We start from the raw sequence: 26,774 nt of genomic DNA, 5'->3' as shown, positions 1-26,774 counted from the left end.
ATTCTGAGATTTACATGTATATGTACTTTGAATATTTTACAAACTAGTAAAACATTTACAGTTATAAAAAATTTAATACACATTTACATGTAGTAGACGAAAATATGAGACAGCTGATTAATTTTCATGTTTGTTGCATTAGAAAGAAATGTGATTACGATGAAAAACACATGGATATTTGTTCTATGTTCGAAAATTCTTTAGGTACATGTGTATTTAATGCATCAATAATGAAAGGAAAAACACCGAAGTACGTTTTGCTTTTTATTTGTAAACTATGAAATATATGATTTTTTTTAAAAACATCATGGTATGATAAAAAATACGTTTCATGAAAATTTTACTAATTATATACAGTGCATTAAAATCTCTTTCTACTGCTCATCCTTTAAATTCACGTATTTCTCAAATCTCTCCATCTCTTTCTGCGCTGTTTCAATTTGCTTTTTTATTCTTTCCTTCTCTCTGTTGTCTTGTGCCCGCTTCTGCTTGTTTACTTGCATTTTCTCTTGGGTTACTAAATTTTGAAAAATAAATCAAATTTCAAATAAACTGACATAAACATAAAGTATCCTTATAAAATCTCCATACTCTTTCAAAAGAATGAAATACCTCGCCATGTTTCAAAGTCCTCCTTTTGGCCATTCACCATACGAATTGATGGAATCTTGGATTTTTCGGAGGCTCCAAATGTCACGCTGAAGGCCATTCCTCCTTTAGCTTCTAACAATTCATCCGTCACCACAGGCTGACGCACTAATTGGTATGATTCTATTTCCTCCGATTCCAAGGCGCCCACTTTGTTGTTTTTAGAGAAGCAACTTTGAATAATGCCCATAATCGCTCTTGTTGTGTTTCCAACTCGCAACAGAGAAGACTTTATAGACTATTGTTACGTCACAATCAAATGTTGATTATGACGTAAGACGATCTATTTTTGTTTTCAGTGACGATTATTTGGAATGGCGTATTTCGTAACGGTCAATGGTCGACACGAAGTTTTATCCCCAACCTTGGGCATATTCAGTCTATTTACCTTCATATACGAGTCACTTAATGATTCAAACTGAAAAACAACATTACTCATTTTATACACTCACATGACTCAGATGGTTAGGACATTGAAAGTTAATTACATAGTGTATATTTTTGAGTTACAACTCTCGTCATCTGTTCCATTCTCCGTTACAAGAAATATCTCATATACATACATACATACATACATACATACATACATACATACATACATATATATATATATATATATATATATATATATATATATATATAATAGGGCTTTTAAAAAGGCTTAAGTTCAAAATTGTTAGAAAACATCTGTCAAAACTGTACATAGCATTTATTAGACCTACTCTTGAATATGCTTCAATAATGATGTTAATTTGCCTCTGCAAACTAATATAAATATCTTTTCAGCTGTTTATAACTTTATACAAGAAACTTGTAGATTCGTTTAACCATTGTACATTTTACCTGTTAATTATTATCTTGCATGACATATTGTCAGGGGCGGATCCAGGAATTGCGTTTACGGGGTGCGCCACTTTATGAGGCAGGAGATCTGGGGGAAGTCCCGGAAGCTCCTGGATTTTACAGATTTTATAGGGATTGAAATATGTCTCCTATTCAGTCATTTGTACTATTTTCTATCATTGTTTTATAAGGTGAAATTAACAAAATGACGCAAATTTTAAGGGTTTTTGGAAAAAAATTAATTAGTTCCCCCAATAAAGTAGTTCAAGAAATCAGAACAGGCAACTTTCTATGGATGAATCGTATTGTGGAATGGTTCAGTGCGCGCCTAACTGTCCGTCCGTCTGTTAGGACAATCTGAGATACAAGTTTGCCGAAATAAGACGATGATCAAACTTAGTAAACAAGTGCTGCAGAACTGTATCTCTCTGAAAAAAATATTTGGGCAGACCAGAGAGTAGTCCGAAATATCTAACGTTTTCCTGGCTTTTTTATGATTTTGATAATTACCCTTTCTGGCACGGTAAATATCAAAATCATAAAAAAGCCAGGAAAACGTCAGATATTTCGGACTAACCAGAGAGGTACTGGTCCACCCCTTATAACCTGCAATATACAGTGCAGGAAACAATACGCACGGTTGAGGCTTTTAACATTGTACCATTACAGTGTCTCTGTCTCAAAAATAAGATACAATACTTTGTATATTATTGTTTCAACATTAGATATTAGTCGGGTTCGATGAACAGGAAATTAGAAAACGAAAGTAGAACACGAGCACAACAACGGTTTACCGTTTAGTTTGCTCTTTCATTTAAGATTTATGTCCTAACGGTTACGTTGTTAACATGAGGGTTTTGGAATTATACAGTGGAATAGGTGGAATGCATTGTGCTTTAAGAGGTAAAAAGATTGTAATTATAAAAAGATTGTAATTACTAATGACAGATATTGATATTTTTCTTTAGACAGCTTAGACCAGTAGACTTGGTGAAGTGACTGTATCAGCTGTATATTGCAATATTTCAATTTGATTGATTGAATGTCGTAATATAGTGCGATTAAGATGTATAACATTATACAAAAATATTGATAAATATGAGTATTGAGTATACGGCATTTTAAAAGTTAATATGATTACGGTGTGACCGTTGGGGCGAGCGCAGCATATCTGAATACATTTTCAAAAAATTTATATTGAAAACAAGGAAAACTGATCTGATTCACTGTCAATACGTAGAATTACTGTCTTGCTCTTCTCGCCAATGTAGGAACCAGTTTAGCGGGAAATGCAACGAGTGTGTTGTGACGTAGCCTGGTAGTTGTGACGTGACTGTTTACATTTCTTTAGACAATATTTTAAAAAGAAAAAGAAAGGGGGAAAATATGATTGTCATCCTTTCCTTTCAAATAAGAAAGGTTTGTAATACTTCAAAGATTTTTTAAATTATTATTTTACGAATCGAACCATCCGCCATTTTGTACGAGGGACTTCTGGGATTGGCGTCAAAAAAAATTCTTGTTAGAGGTTGAGATTTAGTTCGGATTATTTCCCGCGCTCTAGTCATTAGAGCTCGCAGTATGAGCCAGCGCGGAGAGCTGCGCTCGCTAATAATTGCAATATTGTTCAAATGACTTTATTCACTATCAGAGCTCTAGATAAGGTGCGTATCAGCGTAATTACTCATTAAATTTTACCAAATACGCATTTAAGTTGAAAATCATGCGTACAATTACGCATTAGCGAATGTAAATACGCTTCACACTCCCAAAGTAATGCGTATTAATTAGTCCTGACCACGTTATAGGGAAAAGAGTACCAATTCATTTCCCATAGACCTCAATGTTAACCTTTGGCCCTCTCACTAATTAACTATATCGATTTTAAACAAATGACCACAAACATTTCAAAGTTCATTCCAAGTGTTGATAAAAAATGACAAAAAATATATAGGGTCCCGTGCCTTTTATAGGCCATATTTGTACTTTTTTACAACACATAGCAATCTGCAGTAAATTACACACTTCATTTTAAGCACACCCCTTCCATGGTAATTTCCTCAGTCATTTCTCGATTTTGTGCGATAATTTTTCATCCTGACAATTAATTTGAACCTCTATAATATTTCTTTCAATTCCAAATAATTTCACTCTTGATATTAGCCAATCACGCAACACCTAGACATTTATACCTCCGCTCAATCTTGGGTAAACTCCGTCCGGGTTACGCATACGGGGGTTTGGTACTCTCATTCCATTTGTGATACATGTAGTATGATATAGATATGAATTATCTATTCATGTGAATTGAGGTTAGCCCAGGGCTTGATCATACATGATATTTAGCGCTATGAAATACGTTTTGATGACAATCACAATTTTGAAAAATTGGAAGAGTTAATTAACTCAAAACACTATTACATAGGCCTACTTGTTATACTTTCTTTCTTAAAGAGTTATTGTGCGGTCGAAAGTACAGAAAAAAAAACTTGTATTATCAATCGTGGACGAATGATATACAGAATTGGATCATAATCATGTGACTGAGTGTTTGACATATTCAAATTTAATGCATCAATGATAAATATCAAATTCCCTGGCAATGACAATGAATAGTTTTAATAAAAAGAACTACAAAGGATTTTCCTTGTAAATAGCTGGAGCGGCAATTTAGTATCAACTTTAAGTTAAAGTTTAACAGAAAAAGTATCATTTATCTGGTGACATCTTCTGTGCAATAGAGCAAAGATAATCCGTTAATTAACAAAATACACTTTTAAATTTTTCTGAAAAGCAAAATACTCATTGATTTGAAAATCAGGGGGTAAATACTCTTTGTGGTAAAAAATTATCTGGAGCTCTGCACTATATGCATTTCCTGGACTCTAATGAAAATTTTTGACAAAGCCTAATACCACTTCACCATTAATCATATAAAGTAAAACCTAACTATTTCGAATTTTAGTTTTTACCCATTAGAAACTGATGTAAAAGTTTACATTGTAACAGGAAGGGGAAAAAAATGCATTGAACCAGACCAGGATCCGAACCTGTGTTCCTTTAATCTGTGAATCATGACTCTAATCAGGTGCATGCTCTTCTAACTGAGCTCAGGGTTGTCACTAGAAATTATTGAAGGGGAGTCCAGATTCATGGTTTATAAGCAGCTTGAGTCCTTCAGCACCCACCCCCCCCCCTTCCCCTTATATAACTGGTACCAATAAACGGTACCATTCCCAATGCCAAAAATTGTTGATTTTTCCCAATTTTGAGACTAAAAATTCCCAATTCACTTGCCGAAAATTGACTCCTGGCATCATAATTTACTTAGTCTGAAACGTACGAGTTAACTAAAATGTTCATTTCCTGTATTAAATCGAAATGTATAGAACATGGCAGTGCGCGTGTTGTAGAGCTACTAGAACGAGCCTGTGACAGTTCCTGATGTCTACTGTTCTTTCTTTTTTTTCTTTTAGTTGAAATCATTTGCCGATACATCGGTAGAAAATTCCCAATTTGTTAGATTTTGACTTTATTTTTCCCAATTGAATGGGTACCAGTACCAGTGGGTAGAAAAAAACTGCTGGTCCCATGAAAATTTGACGAGTCCCATGAAAATTTGATGAGTCCCATGAATATTTAATGAGTCTTTTTATATAAGACAATTAAAATGGAAGCAGTACAAAATATATCAATTTTAAGATTTATTTTTAATCATTCGCAACTTGGCATCGGACGACTAATTGTCCACGCCAATATTTCCCTGAATCTTCTATCATCACAACAACCCTATTCAATATTAAACAGTATTTTAATCAAATTATTATTGTGATAAAAAAGATGCATGCTAGTTTTGTTTGCTGACGATCTGTAAAACCTACCAAAGTTTACAAACTATGCTACTTTCGATTCCAATAAAAATGGCTTATTTAGATATAGATCCCGATTTATAAAACAAATAAATAAATAAAGAACTCCCAGTGGCAAAATGTTCATTTTGCATTTTATCTAATTATCTTTTGATTATCATAATTCTAATTTGCACCTAATTGGCTGACGCTAAACAAACAAGTCATATTGGGACACTGAACTCGGTGGTATGATTTCGGTTCACTAGAGTGTAGCATTTTACCTAGATTTTTTCTTACTACGAGTTTTAATTAATACACAATATCAGGGCTTCTAAGTAAATTTATGATTTTTACTCGGAGTCAGTGACGCATCTGTGGGACTCACCATATCATACAAACTTGCGTCCGAAATGAATTTTCTACGTGTAGGACACAGATTCTTGCATTAGTGACAACCCTGTAAGTTATCTGACCACTGGCGATCAAACCTGGCTGACTGCTTTATTCCTACATCCTTAAATGTTCACATTGGAAGGCACACAACCTAGATTCATTTTGCCCCTGGCAGGACTTTCACCTGCAACTCCAGGGGTAGTCAATGGCACCAAATGTAACAGGAAAGGAGAAAATGCAACAGACCAGCTAGACCAGGGTTCAGACCCAAACAACCTATAGTGTAGGTGAGGCGAACCACACCAACTGTAGTATTGGAGAGGAGAAAATCTATACCACACCAACTGTAGTATAGGAGAAGAGAAAATCTATACCACATCAACTGTAGTATAGGAGAGGAGAAAATCTATACCACACCAACTGTAGTATAGGAGAGGAGAAAATCTATACCACTATACCACACCAACTATAGTATAGGAGAGGAGAAAATCTATACCACATCAACTGTAGTATAGGAGAGGCGAACCACACCAACTGTAGTGTAGGTGAGGCAAACCACACCAACTGTAGTATAGGAGAGGAGAAAATCTATACCACACCAACTGTAGTATAGGAGGGGAGAAAATCTATACCACACCAACTGTAGTATAGGAGAGGAGAAAATCTATACCACATCAACTGTAGTATAGGAGAGGAGAAAATCTATACCACATCAACTGTAGTATAGGAGAGGAGAAAATCTATACCACACCAACTGTAGTATAGGAGAGGAGAAAATCTATACCACACCAACTGTAGTATAGGAGAGGAGAAAATCTATACCACACCAACTGTAGTATAGGAGAGGAGAAAATCTATACCACACCAACTATAGTATAGGAGAGGAGAAAATCTATACCACACCAACTGTAGTATAGGAGAGGAGAAAATCTATACCACTATACCACACCAACTATAGTATAGGAGAGGAGAAAATCTATACCACACCAACTGTAGTATAGGAGAAGAGAAAATCTATACCACACCAACTGTAGTATAGGAGAGGAGAAAATCTATACCACACCAACTGTAGTATAGGAGAGGAGAAAATCTATACCACATCAACTGTAGTATAGGAGAGGAGAAAATCTATACCACACCAACTGTAGTATAGGAGAGGAGAAAATCTATACCACACCAACTATAGTATAGGAGAGGAGAAAATCTATACCACATCAACTGTAGTATAGGAGAGGAGAAAATCTATACCACATCAACTGTAGTATAGGAGAGGAGAAAATCTATACCACACCAACTGTAGTATAGGAGAGGAGAAAATCTATACCACACCAACTATAGTATAGGAGAGGAGAAAATCTATACCACACCAACTGTAGTATAGGAGAGGAGAAAATCTATGGCTATACTGGGAATCCAACCTGGGACTCTTGCGTTACCCGTCAGATACTCTAGCCACTGAGCTATCCAGACTGATGTTCACAGTCCGTATAGCCCTAACTACTACATTCCTCCCTCCTTTAATTTTTCTTTGCACTCGAAGACACGCTGTAGATTCTTTTCGCCCCTGGCAGGACAACCAGCAGTGCAGGGGTGGTCGATGGCACCAAATGTAACAGGAAGGGAGAAAATGCAACGGACAATACTGGGATTTGAACTAGGGCTGAAATGATACGCCCCCTTCACGATACGATACATATTGCAATACTTATGCCACGATTCAATATTTTCAATACGATACAATTTACAGAAGAAACCAGTTATAACATTGAAGAAAACTTTAATTACCAAGATTCTCAATCATAATTTTAAAGGCAAAATGTTTTCAAATTGCCAAGCGGTAAGATGCCTGTTGGCTCTGTAGTTTAAACTGATAAAGTTCATTATTATTTTCGTAAGACTCAAGGTAAACAACAATCTGAACGTTATTCGATGCTATTTTGTCCCTCATGCAGGTAAAAATAATAAGTACAGGCCGAGCCTGATGTATTATACTTGTACTGAACCTGTTTGTAATAAACGTAGTGAACTGAAAATCGAGGCAAAGAATTGAACATTGAATCGAGTGTTTATATTGAACGGTATCAATATATCAGTGAATTGTTTCAGTCCTAATTTGAACCCGGGCCCCCTGAATCTCTAGTCAGGTGCTCTACCAACTGAGCTATATAGCCACAGGCAATCAAACCTGACTGTCCATCACACTCCTCCCACCTTAAATATCTTCACATTCGGAGACACAAAACCCGGTCTGATATGTGCATACATACATATATATATATATACCATTATTTGATATCCATATAATGTTTATATGATATATTATCACCTGGTCATGGGTTACTACTGTTTTATTGCATATACCATTAATATTGCATTGAACAGCCCTTTTCCTCAAGATATCGTACAAAAGTACTGAACTTATCTTTTTCCACTAACAGACAGTGATATAGCACACGAGATAGTGGCAGCCATCGATGTTAATACAACAGCTAACAAAATTTACAAACACAATTTCCCAGAAACCAACCTGATGGACTGCGGAATAGAGGTAGGTTATTTCATATTTTTTTTCCAGGACTGATTTCAAGAATTGTTAAAACGTAGGATTTAAAAAGTACATGTGCTGATCCTGCTAATTCACAGAGCATTTTGTATCAATCTGATTAAAATCTGCTCCTCTTTTTATTTTCTCTATTGTCGCTGATTAAAATCAGCTCTTCGATCTGCTCCTTATTTTATTGCTTTGTTTATCGACAATTAAAAAAAAAGGAGGAGCAGATTGGATTGAGGAGCTGTTTTTGATCGGGTTGTGCATAATTGTGCAGTAAAAAAAAAATGAGAGAGAAGCAGATTGAGGAGGTGATTTTAAGGAGATTTTGTATCAGACTCTTTGATATATAGAGGTTTTTATGTTAAGTTAAATGATCAGTGTTTTATGAAGAATAAAATACATTGAAACAGAAGATTTATCGCCTACAAACCATTGGTAAATGTAGATATAAATTTTTTAAGGGCTTCCCTTCTATAAGAACAAGAGTTATCTATATCGTAATGTTACACACTCAGGTTAAGGTTACACACTCAGGTTAAGGTTACACACTCAGGTTAATGCTACACACTCAGGTTAAGGTTACACACTCAGGTTAAGGTTACACACTCGGGTTAAGGTTACACACTCAGGTTAAGGTTACACACTCGGTTTAATGTTACACACTCAGGTTAATGTTACACACTCAGGTTAAGGTTACACACTCAGGTTAAGGTTACACACTCAGGTTAAGGTTACACACTCAGGTTAAAGTTACACACTGACTTTGAAAATACAGAAAGGAAATTTAATTCCAACTACTTACACACTAGTACATATACTGATTTACATTATAATTAATTCATTCAGTCACTAACGGCCAGACAACTTGATGGGATGAAGATAGACATGATTGTTATGAGCCCACCTTGTCAACCATTCACCAGAGTTGGCAAGAAACTGGATGCTGAAGATATCAGGACTCAGTCATTTCTGCATCTGTTGTCCCTACTCCCAAGGTAGTGCCAGTGATAATAACCTTACTCCCAAAGTAGTATCAGTCATATTAACCTTACTCCCAAGGTATTATCAGTTATATTAACCTTACTCCCAAGGTATTATCAGTTATAATAACCATACTATTCAAGGTAATATAAATTATATTAACCTTACTCCCAAGGTAATACAAGTTATATTAACCTTACTCCCAATTTAATATCAGTTATATTAACCTTATTTCAAAATTAATATCAGTAATATTAACCTTACTCCCAGGTATTATCAGTTATATTAACCTTACTCCCAAGGTAATACCAGTTATAATAACCTTACCCCAATGTAGTATCAGTTATATTGACCTTACTCCCAAGGTAGCATCATTTATAATAACCTTACTCCCAAAGAAGTATCAGTTATATTAACCTTACTCCCAATGTAATATCAATTTTATGAATCTTACTCCCAAGGAAGTATCAGTTATAATAACCTTACTCCCAATGTAATATCAATTATATTAACCTTACTCCCATTGTAATATCAGTTATGATAACCTTACTCCCAATGTAATATCAGTTATATTAACCTTACTCCCAATGTAATACCAGATATATTAACCTTACTCCCAAGTTAATACCAATTATAGTAACCTTATTCCCAAGGTAGAGTCAGTTATCTTAACATTACTCCCAAGTTAATACCAATTATAATAATCTTATTCCCAAGGTAAAGTCAGATGTATTAACCTTACTCGCAATGTAATATCAATACGCAAGTTCCGAGTTACCCAAAAGTTATTTCCCTTTGTCAAACTCTTACACATTTTATGACGTATGGTGGGTACACAATGTATACATTATATCGTAGACTGGCATTGTACATAACGATTACGTACGATTAATGTAATAAAAGCGTAACTTTTGTTTATATCAATCATTGGTATGCATATTCTGGCCATATCAAGCATAATCTGTTTGAATAAGATCATCAAATTGGCTATTGAATCATTATTCGTTTCCTCTTCTACATGAGTGACACTTTTATCAAAGAAAGATGGCAATTAACAATATTTGTTTGAGCCATTTTGTTATCCAATACTCATAAACTCACTAAAGTTGCCTTTTCCCTGAGATAGGATGGTCTCAGAAACTGTGGATATCATCCTTTAAGAAATAATACAACGATAGTAATTAGCAACTGTACCCATTGTCATCATATATTATGTCATAATTTACGGAAGAGTTCGACAAAGGGAAATAACTCTTGGGGAACTCGGAACTTCCGTATTATATTAACCTTACTCCCAAGGTAATACCAATCATAATAACCTTACTCCCAAGGTAAGCTAATAATTGAGCTATCAATTTCACTTCCACAAGAAAACAGTATTAATAAGTATAATGCTGTTTAGTTGCAGAAAGTGACATTTACTTGTAAGAAAAAGTAAAATGATTATTATTTGTTACTATAAAACAGGGCTTAGTCCCTGTGATTATTTCACTCAATATTTTTCTCTTCACAGAAATAACATAGTAATTAGAGAAAAGCAACATATTATGGTAAATTCTGATCTAGTGATGTGTGTAGTATATACATGTATGTTCTTGTTTACATTTACTTATTTTGTGTCATGACTTGATTTAGATTAAACAATTGTCCAAAATACATCCTTGTCGAAAATGTGAAAGGCTTTGAAGAATCTGAAACTTGTCTGAAATTGCACAAAACATTAATGGAATGCAATTTTGCATATCAGGTATGTACCTTTTAGTATATATACAAAAAAAATGACATTCTAACTGTAATGCATGTACACTGTATGTGTCATCCTATTCATTTACTTCTCCGTATATTGATGCAATGTCATGTCGTGTCCATTATAGGAATTTCTGCTGACTCCACTCCAATTTGGCATTCCTAATTCTAGACTACGATATTACCTCATAGCAAAAAAGGCTCCTCTGAAATTCTGCTTTGAGAACTCATCAGAGGTATGCATATTTCATTATCAGAGTGTAATGTTTTCCTTTGAAGTTGAATTTTCATTTTGTTGAAGTATGTGTATATATGTTGGGTTTTTTTCTTCAATTTCCTTAAGATTCTAAATTCATTGCCAGTGGACAGTGCATTAAGATATGTTCCAGCAACATTCAGTTCACACCAACCAACTACACTCCTCAAGAATTGTAATAAATCACATAGAAGTGTTCCTGATGTCTTGGGTCAAGACCATAAAACTGAAAATACATCACAAACTGTAGAAAAATCCACAGACTGCACTCAGAATACATATTCTGAACAAGATGGTACAATGGGAAAGAATTATGACAGAGAAAGGAAAAATAACGATACTCGGGATGATTCTCAAGGGAGATTTACAATGACATGCACGATCTGCAGAGAGCGGTGTTTACAGACGTCAGGTGACATCATGAGGCAGCTATCAGAAGACTGTGACAAGTGTCAGTGTCGACCTGTAATGGATTTCCTAGAAGACAACACCCCACAGTACTTTGATTCCTTCATGTTAACCAAGAAAGATCTTAAGAGATTTATTGTCATGGACATTGTGTTTCCATGTTTGCAAAAGACAACCTGTTTTACTAAAAGGTAAAAATCATTTACATGCCAAACATCACTGCTTAAAGAAGGACAGCTATGTGCAATTTTTATTTATGGAAATGTATTTCTGTCCTTTATTGTGTCCTGGCAATGAAATGTACAGAGCATATAGTGTTACCCCTTTCCATCCGTCACTCTGTCATTCTGTTCTAGTTAGCTTTCCAGATTTTTCTTTTGCTGAGCTTGTTGATGACGAGCTGATAGTTCAGATCTGTCTTTATACTCAGTCTGATTGTTTTGACTTGTAGATCAAGTTTGAGTTTCATGTCCATTGACCTATTCTCACCAATATTTGACCTATAATTGACCTATTCTCGCCATTGGACTTTGAAAATTTCTGTGTAATGACTGTTTTCCAGATTCTTCTTTAGCTGTGACTCTAGATGATGAGCCAATATTTGGAATGTCTCTTTATATTGATGACTTACAGAATGAGATTGTGTTTTGTGTCATTTCACCCATTTTCATCAAATTTATTGATCTTAGACTTTATTTTTAATCATTTCCTGTTTTCTGGACTTTTTTTTTTGCTGTACTTATGAGGATAATTTTTATGTCTCTTTTTATTGTTGACTTACAGATCAAGTTAGAGTTCCATATCAAGGCACAAATTTTTACTAAAGTTATTGCCCTTAGCCTTTGAAAATTTCTAATTATTCACTTTTACTGGACTTGTATTTCTGATGCATTTAAACTTTACTCTACCGGCACATTTTAGAGGTTTTTAAAGGGACTGATTTACGATTTTCTCCAAAATTTTGTTAATCACTTTCAATGATAAAAACCTACTGTCAAATGTGTTTAAAAGGTTTCGCATAAAAATTAAGATTATACATTATCACAGAAGCTCACTTTAGAGAATTTGTTATTTATTTTGTAAACAAAGATTGCGCAGGCTTTCAAGCGGGCCCTTATTTTCCTTATTTTTCTACAACAGCCCTTATTTTCCTTATTTGAGCTTTAGAATCCTAAAAAAGCCCTAATTTTTTGTTGATATTCCTACATTTTCAAATTTTGAAAGTTTAAATAAATTTGACATAAATTAAGTGTTGGAATTTATTAAATTTAGTCTTAGTATACTTTCAGAAAATAAATATGTTGATTAAATGTACATCTCAGAAGACATCTTGATGGTTATCAGCTATATTCAGCATTGATTGTGAGCCATGGGAGTCCACCTGAATTATATCATGGTTTGTGCTGAATGCCGAATATGGCTGTTGATGACCACTGGTATGATCTTCTGAGTGGGTAATTAGTTTTTGTATTATTGCTCTTGCAATGGTGAGTAAAACATTTTTTCTTTCCTATGGATTTGTAAATTTAACCCTTATTTTTGTCTAAAAAGCCCTTAAACATCCTAAAAAAGGCCCTTAGTTTTTGGTAATTTTTGCCTTAAAAATTGCCCTTATTATTTGATAATTTTGCCCTAAAAATGGCCCTTATCTTTTGATAATTTTGCCCTAAAAATGGCCCTTATTTTTTTTCAAAATGTCACTTGAAAGCCTGATTGCGCTATGTTATTGTTTACAAAATTTTCAAAAGAAATGGATATCGATCTAAGTTTATTATATCTTTCACATTTCCAGCATTCTTTGGGTAGAATGTGTCATCTAAACGTTAAAATCTGTGACTATGCAAAATTGAGATTTATATTACAAAATTAATATTTCACTGGTTTGTTTGTATACATAAAAAGACTCGAGTCTTTGTTCACATAACACAGATTTAAGGCTAAAATATTGCTTTTATTCTTGCATTCAGACGGTCAAAACTTTGGCTGTCAACATTGAATGAGTTATATTTTTTTATGTAACATAAAAAATGCAAAATATGTTTTTCAAAAATCGTGAATCAGTTCCTTTAAAGACTAAATGACAATATTTTTAAAATCGAGTTTAGTGTTAAATGTAGGATCTAGAGAGGGCACACATATCATATGTTCAAAAGGGCACTTTTCGTCACTGCAATACAATTTCGGGGCACTTTCATTGTATCATACTATGAAAGTAATAGAATAATCATTTAGCCTCTTTAAAAGTTAATACCTGCTGCCTTGATTTTAAAATTTTCAATCAACCTTGTGAAATAAAGAACAATTGTTTATACATGTATTAACAAATATTATAAAAAAAATTTATAGAAAAAAAAGGGCATGATGCAATTAAAAAGGGCATGATGCAATTAAAAAGGGCATGGTGCCAGCCAAAAAGGACATGGTGCGACGCCATGCTAGTTTGTTTTAGATTTAACACTAGAATTACATCTGCATGACACGATTTTAGGTAGGCATATGACATATACATGTAACTTTGTTAAGAATTAGACAGGAAACAATTTTTTGAGAACTTACAGATCAAGTTTCACTTTCTGTAGTAATTAGATAACTAGTATATCAAAAATTCATCATTGGAGCCACCTTGCACTTCTATGTCCTTAAAAACAAGTGTAATTTTCTTTACAACTGATTAAAACTGATTAAAGAAAACAATAGCACCAATTTGATGGTATATTTTTGTAATGGATTTCCTAGAAGACAACACCCCATGGTACTTTGATTCCTTCATGTTAATAAAAAAAGATCTCAAGATACATATTGTGAATACTGGATCATTTTTGTGTCATTTTCACCTAATGTATATTGTTATTTTCTTATCCTTGGACTTTCAAATATTTTCACACTTGAATGTCAGCGAGGGCATTTGTGTTAAATTGATTCATCTAATGAATCTAATTCATTCACTGGAATAGATAAATTTACACAATTTTGATAGTGTTTTTATATGCTATTGTGTAGACCATCTTTGAATTTATTTTTGTCCTCTTGTAAGTCTGGGCAGGTAGGTGGGTACAAATTCATTTTTCTTGAAGAAGTTATGGTTACTATAAATGGGCTGTGGAAACCAAGGAAAGTATTACTTGGATATCAATGAAATTGGAAAATTTTGGTGAAAGCAGTTTTAAAAAAATGGGATAAAAAGATGTGAAAGGAAAACTTGAGTTATGGAAATGTATTGGACCTTATTTAGAATGCCTGGGATAATTTTACTACACATATTTATTGCAGCATGCATCATTGTTAATGATGATTTTTCTGAATTCATTATCTTATTTGTCATTAACTAAAAGTTTAATTCATGTGCTTTTTCATCATTTGTATTTGTGTATTTTACGTTAGATATGGCCATTTTATGGAAGGGGCAGGATCCATTTTCCAAATGTCTGAAAAAATATCTGTAAGTGTATTAAATATAAATTTACATTTGATTTATGTGTTGCAAATGGTGGTGAATTAGAGAAATAATGATAGTGTTATGGATTCTACATTTTCATATTCTGATACACTGTACAATGATATACATGAAGATGAAAATACTACAATAGATTTGCCAATTATAAAAAAAATGTATGAATATCTTTTAGGCTGCATCATGACAAATTGACAATTTGCAGACAAATGTTTATTTTGTTAAGAGGCTTGATTTACATAGGATGGGGGAAGATGGAATCTCACATAGAGTTAGAATGATGATGTCTCACATAGACTTATAATGATGGAGTCTCACATAGACTTATAATGATGGAGTCTCACATAGACTTATAATGATGGAGTCTCACATAGAGTTAGAATGATGGAGTCTCACATAGAGTTAGAATGATGGAGTCTCACATAGAGTTATAATGATGATGTCTCACATAGAGTTAGAATGATGAAGTCTCACATAGAGTTAGAGTTATGGAGTCTCACATAGAGTTATAATGATGGAGTCTTACATAGAGTTATAATAATGAAGTCTTACATAGAGTTATAATGATGGAGTCTTACATAGTGTTATAATGATGGAGTTTCACATAGAGTTATAATGATGGAGTCTCACATAGAGTTAGAAAGATGGAGTCTCACATAGAGTTATAATGATGGAGTCTTACATAGAGTTATAATGATGGAGTCTCACATAGAGTTATAATGATGGAATGTCACATAGAGTTATAATGATGGAGTCTCACATAGTGTTATAATGATGGAGTCTCACATAGAGTTATAATGATGGAGTCTCACATAGAGTTAGAATGATGGAGTTTCACATAGAGTTATAATGATGGAGTCTTACATAGAGTTATAATGATGGAATCTCACATAGAGTTATAATGATGGAGTGTCACATAGAGTTAGAATGATGGAGTCTCACATAGAGTTATAATGATGGAGTCTCACATAGAGTTATAATGATGGAGTCTTACATATAGAGTTATAATGATGGAGTGTCACATAGAGTTAGAATGATGGAGTCTCACATAGTGTTATAATGATGGAGTCTCACATAGAGTTATAATGATGGAGTCTTACATATAGAGTTATAATGATGGAGTGTCACATAGAATTAAAATGATGGAGTCTCACATAGAGTTATAATGATGGACTCTCACATAGAGTTATAATGATGGAGTCTTGCATAGAGTTATAATGATGGAATGTCACATAAAGTTATAATGATGGAGTCTCACATAGAGTTATAATGATGGAGTCTCACATAGTGTTATAATGATGGAGTCTCGCATAGAGTTATAATGATGGAGTCTCACATAGAGTTATAATGATTGAGTCTCACATAGAGTTATAATGATGGAGTCTTACTTAGTGTTATAATAATGTAGTCTCACATAGTGTTATAATGATGAAGTCTCGCATAGAGTTATAATGATGGAGTCTTACATAGAGTTATAATAATGTATATTCACATAGAGTTATAATGATGGAGTCTCACATAGAGTTATAATGATGGAGTCTCACATAGTGTTATAATGATGGAGTCTCACATAGAGTTATAATGATGGAGTCTTACATATAGAGTTATAATGATGGAGTGTCGCATAGAGTTAGAATGATGGAGTCTCACATAGAGTTATAATGATGGAATGTCACATAGAGTTATAATGATGGAGTCTTACATAGAGTTATAATAATGGAGTCTCACATAGAGTTATAATGATGGAGTCTCACATAGAGTTATAATGATGGAGTCTCACATAGAGTTATAATGATGGAGTCTCACATAGCGTTATAATGATGGAGTCTCACATAGAGTTATAATGATGGAGTCTCACATAGAGTTATAATGATGGAATGTCACATAGTGTTATAATGATGGAGTCTCACATAGAGTTATAATGATGGAGTCTCACATAAGAGTTATAATGATGGAGTCTTACATAGAGTTATAATGATGGAGTCTCACATAGAGTTATAATGATGGAGTCTCACATAGAGTTATAATGATGGAGTCTTACATAGAGTTATAATAATGTATATTCACATAGAGTTATAATGATGGAGTCTCACATAGAGTTATAATGATGGAGTCTCACATAGAGTTATAATGATGGAGTCTCACATAGAGTTATAATGATGGAGTCTTACTTAGTGTTATAATAATGGAGTCTCACATAGAGTTATAATGATGGAGTCTCACATAGAGTTAGAATGATGGAGTGTCACATAGAGTTATAATGATGGAGTCTCACATAGCGTTATAATAATGGAGTCTCACATAGAGTTATAATGATGGAGTCTCATATAGAGTTATAATGATGGAGTCTCACATAGAGTTATAATGATGTAGTCTCACATAGGTTTAATATATTGACTGTGCTACCGTTTGAACGAGCGCAGCTTCATGTATGTACATATTTTGTAATGTTCATGCTTTGATCAGGTTCAATTTAAATAATATCTATTTGCCAAATACTCATTACATGAAGTTTCTCCAAGGGTTTTATATTAAAAATCATTAAAACATGTATGCATGAATGTGATTTAAATATTTTTATGCTATATATACATTTTATTTCTGCTGCCTTCACTGTGACTTGCTTAACCTTTGATGCACGACTTCTTCTGAACTGTATGTTCTCAGCCTCTACTTTCCTTTTTTCTACTCTCAATCTTTTCAAGATACTAATTGTAAGATAAAGATGCCCAAACTTTTCAAGTTTGTAAAACTATGTTTAAACAGCACACTTTGAACACAAAACGCATTTCAATATATAATGAAAATTTAAAAATAAATCGATAAATTCAACTATTGGATCGGGCATGTATATGCCCCCCACCCACCCCCCACCCAGCGAACCTATCTAATTAAAAAAAATGAAATTCATATGATAATCCCCTTGTAGCAATTTTATGTTCCAAAAGAGAAAATTTGAACATTTTTATAATATTGTACATAATCCTAGTTGTAACACAATGATGAAATATTTCAGCATTCATATATAATCATTGAATAAAATTGCAACATAATTGATTTCAGCCCCTCTCCTGGAATGCTGTTGTTGTGAGGATACATTAATTAAGATTAATTCACAAAACTAGAATTAATTAATTATTTTTCAGTCGTTAATAGCAAGTGGCATGGTTGATTATCATGAGGAAGGGGGTGTCATCGTGGTTTGCATTACTGGACATATTAAAAGGAAATGGATTGAAGCACTTATTATTTTTAGTCGCGGGAAAAAAAAAACCCAAAAATTTAAAATGTTATCAATCCGACCGAATTCTATCGACTTTTTGTAATTTTTAAAATAGCACTAATTCAGTACCTGTGATCCCTCACATATTCTAACAATTTTTAAGAAGTCAGTCTCCCTTTTTTCTTGTTAGAATAATAAATTCCTATTGAGAATTTAGTATTTTAATCGATTACGTCCCGGTAGTATGACATTTTTAAACAGGTACGTATTTAGATCCGCCACTGCCTGTCTTATTGTGACGTACGTCAAAACGTAGACATGACGTCACACATCATCTTAGCCTGCCTTTCAGAAACATTGCACTTCGTTAAACATTTCGCCTAATGGTGCACTAAATTTTGGAGCTAGGAGGCCACAAGATTAGGATGATAATCCACGTAAATTCACAATCATATTCCAAGGTGTGACTTTGCGAAATCTCAGCCATTTTTGACAAGGGACTTCTGGGATTGGCGTCAAAATATTTTCTATGTTAGAGGTTGAGATTTAGCTCGGATTATTTCCCACGCTCTAGTCATTAAGGCCCTTTTATACTGAGCGCGAACGCGACAGCGAACACGACCGCGAACGCGTCGTTCGCATTGGATTGCTTAACTTCATTTTGAATGATGTTGTTTATACTGACGGCGAACGCGGCCGAATTCATGTTCACACGGAACACCGCGGAGATAGCCTCCAGAGCGAATTTTTTGGGAAAAGACCGCGCGAACAATTTTCATTAGCCAATCAGAATGTGAGGTCAAAAGTCATACTTGTTTGTGACAATTCAGGCTTCATCATGCCAGGTGACAGAACAGAACAACTCATTCTCTTAATCGAGGAACATCCAATTATTTATGATAAAAGCCGAAGATATGTAGCTCGCCATGGCCAAAACATAAATGACCTCGTGTCATCTGCGAATTTCCACTAGTATCACTGCTTTCAATACGAACAATGATTCGCGCGGAAAGTCGCATGAAAACTCGCAGTGGTCGCGTTCGTGTTCGCGCTCAGTATAAAAGGGCCTTTAGAGCTCGCAGTACGATCCAACGCTTGCTATAATGATGGAGTCTCACATAGCGTTATAACGAGGGAATCTCATATAGCGTTATAACGAGGGACTCACATAGAGTTATAATGATGGAGTCTTACATAGAGTTATAATGATGGAGTCTCACATAGAGTTATAATGATGGAGTCTCACATAGAGTTAGAATGATGGAGTCTCACATTGAGTTATAATGATGGAATGTCACATAGAGTTATAATGATGGAGTCTCACATAGAGTTATAATGATGGAGTCTCACATAGAGTTAGAATGATGGAGTCTCACATAGAGTTAGAATGATGGAGTCTTACATAGTGTTATAATGATGGAGTCTTACATAGAGTTATAATGATGGAATCTCACATAGAGTTATAATGATGGAGTCTCACATAGAGTTATAATGATGGAGTCTCACAGAGTTATAATGATGGAGTCTCACATAGAGTTAGAATGATGGAGTCTCACATAGAGTTATAATGATGGAGTTTCACATAGAGTTAGAATGATGGAGTCTCACATAGAGTTATAATGATGGAGTCTCACAGAGTTATAATGATGGAGTCTCACATAGAGTTAGAATGATGGAGTCTTACATAGAGTTATAATGATGGAGTCTCACATAGAGTTAGAATGATGGAGTCTCACATAGAGTTAGAATGATGGAGTCTCACATTGAGTTATAATGATGGAATGTCACATAGAGTTAAAATGATGGAGTCTCACATAGAGTTATAATGATGGAGTCTCACATAGAGTTATAATGATGGAGTCTTACATAGAGTTATAATGATGGAGTCTTACATAGAGTTATAATGATGGAGTGTCACATAGAGTTATAATGATGGAGTCTTACATAGTGTTATAATGATGGAATCTCACATAGAGTTATAATGATGGAGTCTCACATAGAGTTATAATGATGGAGTCTTACATATAGAGTTATAATGATGGAGTGTCACATAGAGTTATAATGATGGAGTCTTACATAGTGTTATAATGATGGAATCTCACATAGAGTTATAATGATGGAGTCTCACATAGAGTTATAATGATGGAGTCTTACATATAGAGTTATAATGATGGAGTGTCACATAGAGTTAGAATGATGGAGTCTCACAAAGTGTTATAATGATGGAGTCTCACATATAGAGTTATAATGATGGAGTGTCACATAGGGTTAGAATGATGGAGTCTTACATAGTGTTATAATGATGGAGTCTCACATAGAGTTATAATGATGGAGTGTCACATAGAGTTAGGATGATGGAGTCTCACATAGTGTTATAATGATGGAGTCTCACATAGAGTTATAATGATGGAGTCTTGCATATAGTTATAATGATGGAATGTCACATAGAGTTATAATGATGGAATGTCACATAGGGTTATAATGATGGAGTCTCACATAGGGTTATAATGATGGAGTCTCACATAGTGTTATAATGATGGCGTCTCACATAGAGTTATAATGATGGAGTCTCACATAGAGTTATAATGATGGAATGTCACATAGAGTTATAATGATGGAGTCTTACATAGAGTTATAATGATGGAGTCTTACATAGAGTTAGAGTTATGGAGTCTCACATAGAGTTATAATGATGGAGTCTCACATAGAGTTATAATGATGGAGTCTCACATAGAGTTAGAATGATGGGAGTCTTACATAGAGGGGATGGGGCTGGAGAATTTGGCAGCACCAGATTCAATCAGCATGTCTAAATGTCTTAGCAAGTCATCATTTTATATTGCTGTTACACTATGTAATGACTGGAAAACTTTGTTAAGGATGTGCATGCATAGGGGAAGATCAAATCAAAATTCAAGGTCAGCCTCCGTAGCTAAATTTGAAGATTCCCTTTAAACAAGTTATTACAATTGCTTTCATTTTAATTAAAATGTAGAGCAAAATATTTTATATCAGTTTTTACAACATTGTACTCCATGAACATTACTAACCATGACTTTCCGACAAGAAAAAAATATTGTAAGGTTTGATTTGTGTAATATGTTCTATATATAAGGATATGGAGGAGGCAAGCGAATTGAAGATCAGGACTTTAGAACTAAAGAACAGAGATAACTGGTCAGATGAAGATTACCAGGTGTTGTTGAGGTTAAAACTGCGGTATTTCACTCCAAGAGAGATAGCCAACTTTTTGTGCTTTCCATCCACTTATCGTAAGTTAATAATTACGTTAATTATATGACTGAATAAATCCGTGCTTTTCTATTGGCTGAGATCCAACAACCGAGGAAAAATAGAACAGCACGTGACTTAGTCCGAAATAGCTGACGTTTTCCTGGCTTTTTTATGATTTTGATATTTACCGTGCCAGGAAAACGTCAGAACCGGCGCCATTACGTAAACTGGAAATTCGCCGCCTCCAGCTGGAGGCGGCATTCTCGGGCCGATTCTAAATACTTGCGAGCAGAATTTAATGTTAAACTCATAATTTTTCAATAAAACGATGCTTCCTGTACTTACTAATATCGATTAAAAGAGTGATATCTTCTCCAAAATTCGATAACAGAAGCACGCAATTGTAGTTAACTGAATTTGAGCGAACGAGTCACGTGACTCAAAACAGCTCGACAGTTTGTTAAAATGTTTTCTTGAGGCTTATGTGATTAAAGTACCCATAAAATCGATATTAGTAAGTACAAGAAGCATCGTTTTATTGATTAAGTATGAGTTTAACATTAAATTCGGATCGCAAGTATTTAAAATCGGCCCGAGAATGCGGCCACCAGCTGGAGGCGGCGAATTTCCAGTTTACGTAATGGCGCCGGTTCTGACGTTTTCCTGGCACGGTAAATATCAAAATCATTAAAAAGGCCAGGAAAATGTCAGATATTTCGGACTACACGTGACTTTGAGGTGAATGTAACAATCGATTTCTCCGAAATCGGGCCAAAAATAAATAATTGAGAATATTACGGTAACATCGATCCCGATCTAAAGATGACGGATCAGTTATGTTTTAAGTTTTACATGTTTAATAGCCAGTTTCTGTGTTTTGATTGATTGATATTTTCCGCCACACTCAACAATTTTTCAGTTATATGGCGCCCAGTTTTTATTGGTGGAAGAGAGAACCCAGATACAATGTACCTGGGAAGAGACCACTGACCTTCCGAAAGTAAACTGGGAAACTTTCTCACTTACCGGCGCGCGAGCGGGATTCGAACCCGCGCCGACAGAGGTGAGAGGCCGTGTGATTTTGAGCGCGATGCTTTAACCACTCGGCCACGGAGGCCCCTACGTGTTTTGAATTATTTAGTCACAATCAACGAAAACCCACGTCTCCCATGTGTTGCAGTCTAGCAGTACACAAAATGACCGATCAGGTGTCGTTTTATAGGCTCTAGGGTTTTGATTTATTCAATCATATAATTAAACAATTAGTGATATTTAAGGTCAATATAATGCTTTAGCTACACTGTACCTGAGTGCGAGGTGAATATCGTACTTCTCAGGTAGCTAATTTATCGTATTGACCTGGAAAATAACAATAATTGTATATTAATATTAATGCAGAAATAATTCTGGTAACATTCAAATTTCAGTGTTATAAGTTTTTACATCTCAATGAAATTATAAATGAATATCTTATTCCTAATGACCGAGAAAATCTCATTTCATCAAATGATTGAATGGTTTAAAACATTGAAAATGGCTTCTAAAGCTTAACACATACTTAGTCAATTATCTTTATTTACAGCTAGAGTACAAGACCTCGTCGAAAGTGATTAGAAACGCAAGTTTTAACATCCGTGTTGGTCTAGAGGTAAAGCGTTCGCCCCGCATGCGGAAGGTCGGGGTTCGAATCCCGGCCGCGACAGACCTAAGTCGTTAAAACAGGTAGTGACAGTTCCATCGCCAAACGCTCGGCATCAGGTGTGGATATCACGGATCGGATCTTCGGAGATTACCTTAAAAACCATCTTCGCTAGCCAAGGGTTTACCTTTGGCAGATTTAGTGCAATTTTCGTAGCTTTGAGTGGCACCCTTTAGCAGATGGAGAAAAAACCCTGTTTGGATTACATCATGCTTATCCAATGAAAATGCGTGTTTAGAAATAGCTGCGCTCGTAGTTTAGAAATGGCTTCGCTCAGAGAGTAACGAAATGTGGTATGCAAATCATTCAAAATATTAATAATAAATTTAATTATCTCTTAATTGCATACTTGAAAAAGAAATCAGTGAGAATGTTATTTAGAAAATAAACATGTGTGAACCCATGAAATATATGTAGTCGTAGAGTCTACGTCTAAAAATAACCCCACGTGTGTAAGGTGAATTCCAAATTGAGGAAAATAGCTCTGACGCAACTGTCTAAATCTGGGATAGATAGAACATAAAACAACGAATTACAAGAGATGTTTGATATTAAACTTATGGTACGGTACTCTAGTAAATAAAATGCACTTCTTTACGCAGATACGAGTCTGAACACTGCGCATGTGGCATCATTGGTTTGAATATATGTATTTGATACACGGCCGAGTGACAGTTGTAGGTATTTAAATTCCTTTGTTTTGCACGTGATCTAACGTAACACGTTCTCTGATTGAACAATGAACTTTCCCTGCGTCCAATCATATGCTGAAAGTTGAGGCTACGAAAATCGTACTAAATCTGCCAAAGGTTTGTAGAGATGGGGAGCGGATAGTAAACCCTTGGCTAGCGAAGATGCTAAAAAACGGACGTCCCGTGTCACAGTAGGTGTGGCACGCTAAAGAACCCTCATTGTTCAATGTCCGTAAGCGCGGAGCAAAGGCCTAAATTTGAAGTCCTTCACCGGTCTCGGTGACGTCTCTGTGAGTGAAAAATTCTCGACAGGGGCGTTAAACAATATACAATCAATCAACAACTGGACGAAAAAACATAATAACCAATGATATTGAATTTGAGAAATACCCATTTATTTTTTGTCTAATGTTCGAGAAATCTAATGTTATATACACCTCAACGGCCCTTGGAGGTGAACATAAAAGTTCTCTTTTCTTTCTTTTTTTTAAAGTTTGTTGGCCATTCAGAAAGCTCAAATTTGCTTTTAGGAATTGTAACACCATTTCTAGATTGATATGAGGTAAAAGAGTTGCAGAGGAATGTAAATATTGTATTGCACTGATGCTACTAGCTGTAATGATGTATGGTTATTGAAGGTCAGTATATCGTGTTTCTCCGTAAATTTGCAGATTTTCCAAAGGATTTATCTCGGATCCAGCTCTACCGGACACTAGGTAATAGCCTGAACGTCTACTTAGTGTCCATTCTGTTACAACTAATGGTCAAAGATCCAAAATGATGGAATTGGAATGTTTTAGACAGAACGGAAAAAAGGAAATTGTGTTGCATTGTTAATACCTAGATTGATGTCGGACATATTTGACTGTATCTTCCGATGGTTTATTACGGCGTCAGTCTGTCAAGACAATTAGACAATGCACTTCTTTACCCAAGTACAATGTGATAGAGCATGTGGGGTGAGCCATGGCACAATTTTATAGTTCATTACGGTCAGTCTACAGAAAGAAATGAAATGTGAAGAAATAAATGATAAATTTAAAAATATGTGTTGCTTCTTTGTATATATTTTACATGCAAGGTAAATTTCAATACACATATACGGGTCTTCTTATCCATCTACCCAGGTATTAGGTGCCTGTAAAAGCAAAGATAACATCACACATTTGTTCTGTTCTCGAATATAAATCCATCAAGTCCTCATAGAATGTGCTTGTGTGATTTATCCATCAACCATATTAGTTTCTCTGGTGGTGGTAAGAGTAGGAAACCCAACACGAATCTGTGATGGCCTTGAGCATGTGTATTTTTCTGGGGTACATGCATATCTGAAGCAAAGGAAAAGAAAACGCACTTCATTTTCAATCTCCTTATTGTGGCATTGACTTCTGAGGAAAGCCCCTGTATATCTATTTTGATGAGATAATTTGCACATTTTAGTTATGCCTTTGCTCTGTTCAGAACTAGTGACGATGGATGAGTACTTTTCTTTTATTTCTGAGTTTCCCGATCTTGCGAAGTTTTTTTTTTATTTAGAAAGTGTTGTCTCAACATATTGGATACATGTGCATGCTTATTTCTTTTGGACAGATTTAATCTACTCAACTCGGGAAATTTGTTCAATATTACTTTAATAGTCAGAATTTTGTAAATTCCATGGTCGTTAAATAGGGACCTTGTTATTGTGTCGCCTGCGTTACGCAGTGGCGACATATAGGGATCACTATCCGTCGTCCTGCGTCGTCGTCGTCACAAAAAATTTCTGTCACAGTTTTCTCAAGAACCACATGGGGCAACTCCCTGATATTTGGCACAGAGCATCAGTGTGGCCAACTGTATTGTGTAAGACATTTTCGAATATGTCGCTTATCAACTTCCTGTTTGCCGGGACTTAGAATTTTTTACAGCAAAAAAATTTCTGTCACAGTTTTCTCAAGAACCACATGGGGCAACTCCCTGATATTTGGCACAGAACATCAGTGTGACCAACTGTATTGTGTAAGACATTTTCGAATCTGTCGCTTATCAACTTCCTGTTTGCCGGGACTTAGAATTTTTTACAGCAAAAAGATTTCTGTCACAGTTTTCTCAAGAACCACATGGGGCAACTCCCTGATATTTGGCACAGAGCATCAGTGTGGCCAACTGTATTGTGTAAGACATTTTCGAACCTGTCGCTTATCAACTTCTTCTTTGCCGGGACTTAGAATTGTTTACAGCAAAAAAAAATTTTGCTGAAGATTTTATTTTATGATTAACTGAAGGACAGTATTTTTATGTACAAAAGGACAGTATTTGTAATTCCCATACTGAAGGACAGTATATGTGATTTCAGAACAGCACTAATTATGATTTTTCTTGAGAAACAGTAAATTGGATATATAAAAAGACAACAAGACTAAGCAGTAAACCCACCAGATAATTACTTATGGTTATTACCATTGTCTTGAAGAGCACAGTAACAGGTTGATACATATTTTCAAACATATGTTTTCATTCAGTCTACATTTAATAAATGTCTTAATTTCAAACAGATTCTCCCACAAATTGCATTGCATAATAATGTCTCATCTTTCAATTTCAATTAAGTTATCGTTAAAGAATGTTTAGTAATTCTCAAAACCTTTAAAAGGAGTATTAAACTGACAAAAACCATTTGAATACTTTAATTTTTCAATATTATACGTGATATATTACATATAGAATGAACTAGCAGGCGACACATGTCTTCCGGGGAAGACTTAATACTGCGTGTTGAATATTGTCTCCTTGTATGACACATTCCATATTGATTTCAA

General features: G+C 34.7%; 2 protein-coding genes across 3 annotated transcripts in view; one reads left to right on the top strand and one right to left on the bottom strand.

The window, feature by feature from the left end:
• Positions 1-25,021, top strand: part of LOC125683539 (tRNA (cytosine(38)-C(5))-methyltransferase-like) — a 35,628-nt gene extending 10,607 nt beyond the window's left edge. The window contains exons 1-9 of one of the 2 annotated variants that reach the window (XM_048924804.2): positions 2,226-2,394; positions 8,174-8,283; positions 9,133-9,281; positions 10,903-11,014; positions 11,142-11,249; positions 11,357-11,868; positions 15,059-15,116; positions 21,467-21,623; positions 24,648-25,021. In XM_048924804.2, coding sequence (XP_048780761.1) covers positions 2,340-2,394; positions 8,174-8,283; positions 9,133-9,281; positions 10,903-11,014; positions 11,142-11,249; positions 11,357-11,868; positions 15,059-15,116; positions 21,467-21,623; positions 24,648-24,757 — 1,371 coding nt within the window. In that variant the 5' untranslated portion in view covers positions 2,226-2,339 and the 3' untranslated portion in view covers positions 24,758-25,021. Of the gene's footprint in view, positions 1-2,225; positions 2,395-8,173; positions 8,284-9,132; positions 9,282-10,902; positions 11,015-11,141; positions 11,250-11,356; positions 11,869-15,058; positions 15,117-21,466; positions 21,624-24,647 lie in introns of those variants that run through there. The other variant, XM_048924805.2, reaches the window with a different exon arrangement.
• LOC125683542 (uncharacterized) lies at positions 323-998 on the bottom strand. The gene is made up of 2 exons (XM_048924807.2): positions 613-998; positions 323-517 (listed from the first exon to the last, which is right to left on the bottom strand). The coding sequence occupies exons 1-2, from the start codon at positions 836-838 to the stop codon at positions 375-377; spliced, it is 369 nt and encodes a 122-aa protein (XP_048780764.2). The 5' UTR covers positions 839-998; the 3' UTR covers positions 323-374.
• Positions 25,022-26,774: the final 1,753 nt, after the last annotated feature.

The sequence above is a fragment of the Ostrea edulis genome, chromosome 6, assembly GCF_947568905.1.
Source record: "Ostrea edulis chromosome 6, xbOstEdul1.1, whole genome shotgun sequence".
Taxonomy (NCBI): Eukaryota; Metazoa; Mollusca; class Bivalvia; order Ostreida; family Ostreidae; genus Ostrea; species Ostrea edulis.
The sequence above is the reverse complement of the archived record's forward strand: the minus strand, read 5'-3'. Positions and strand labels throughout refer to the sequence as shown.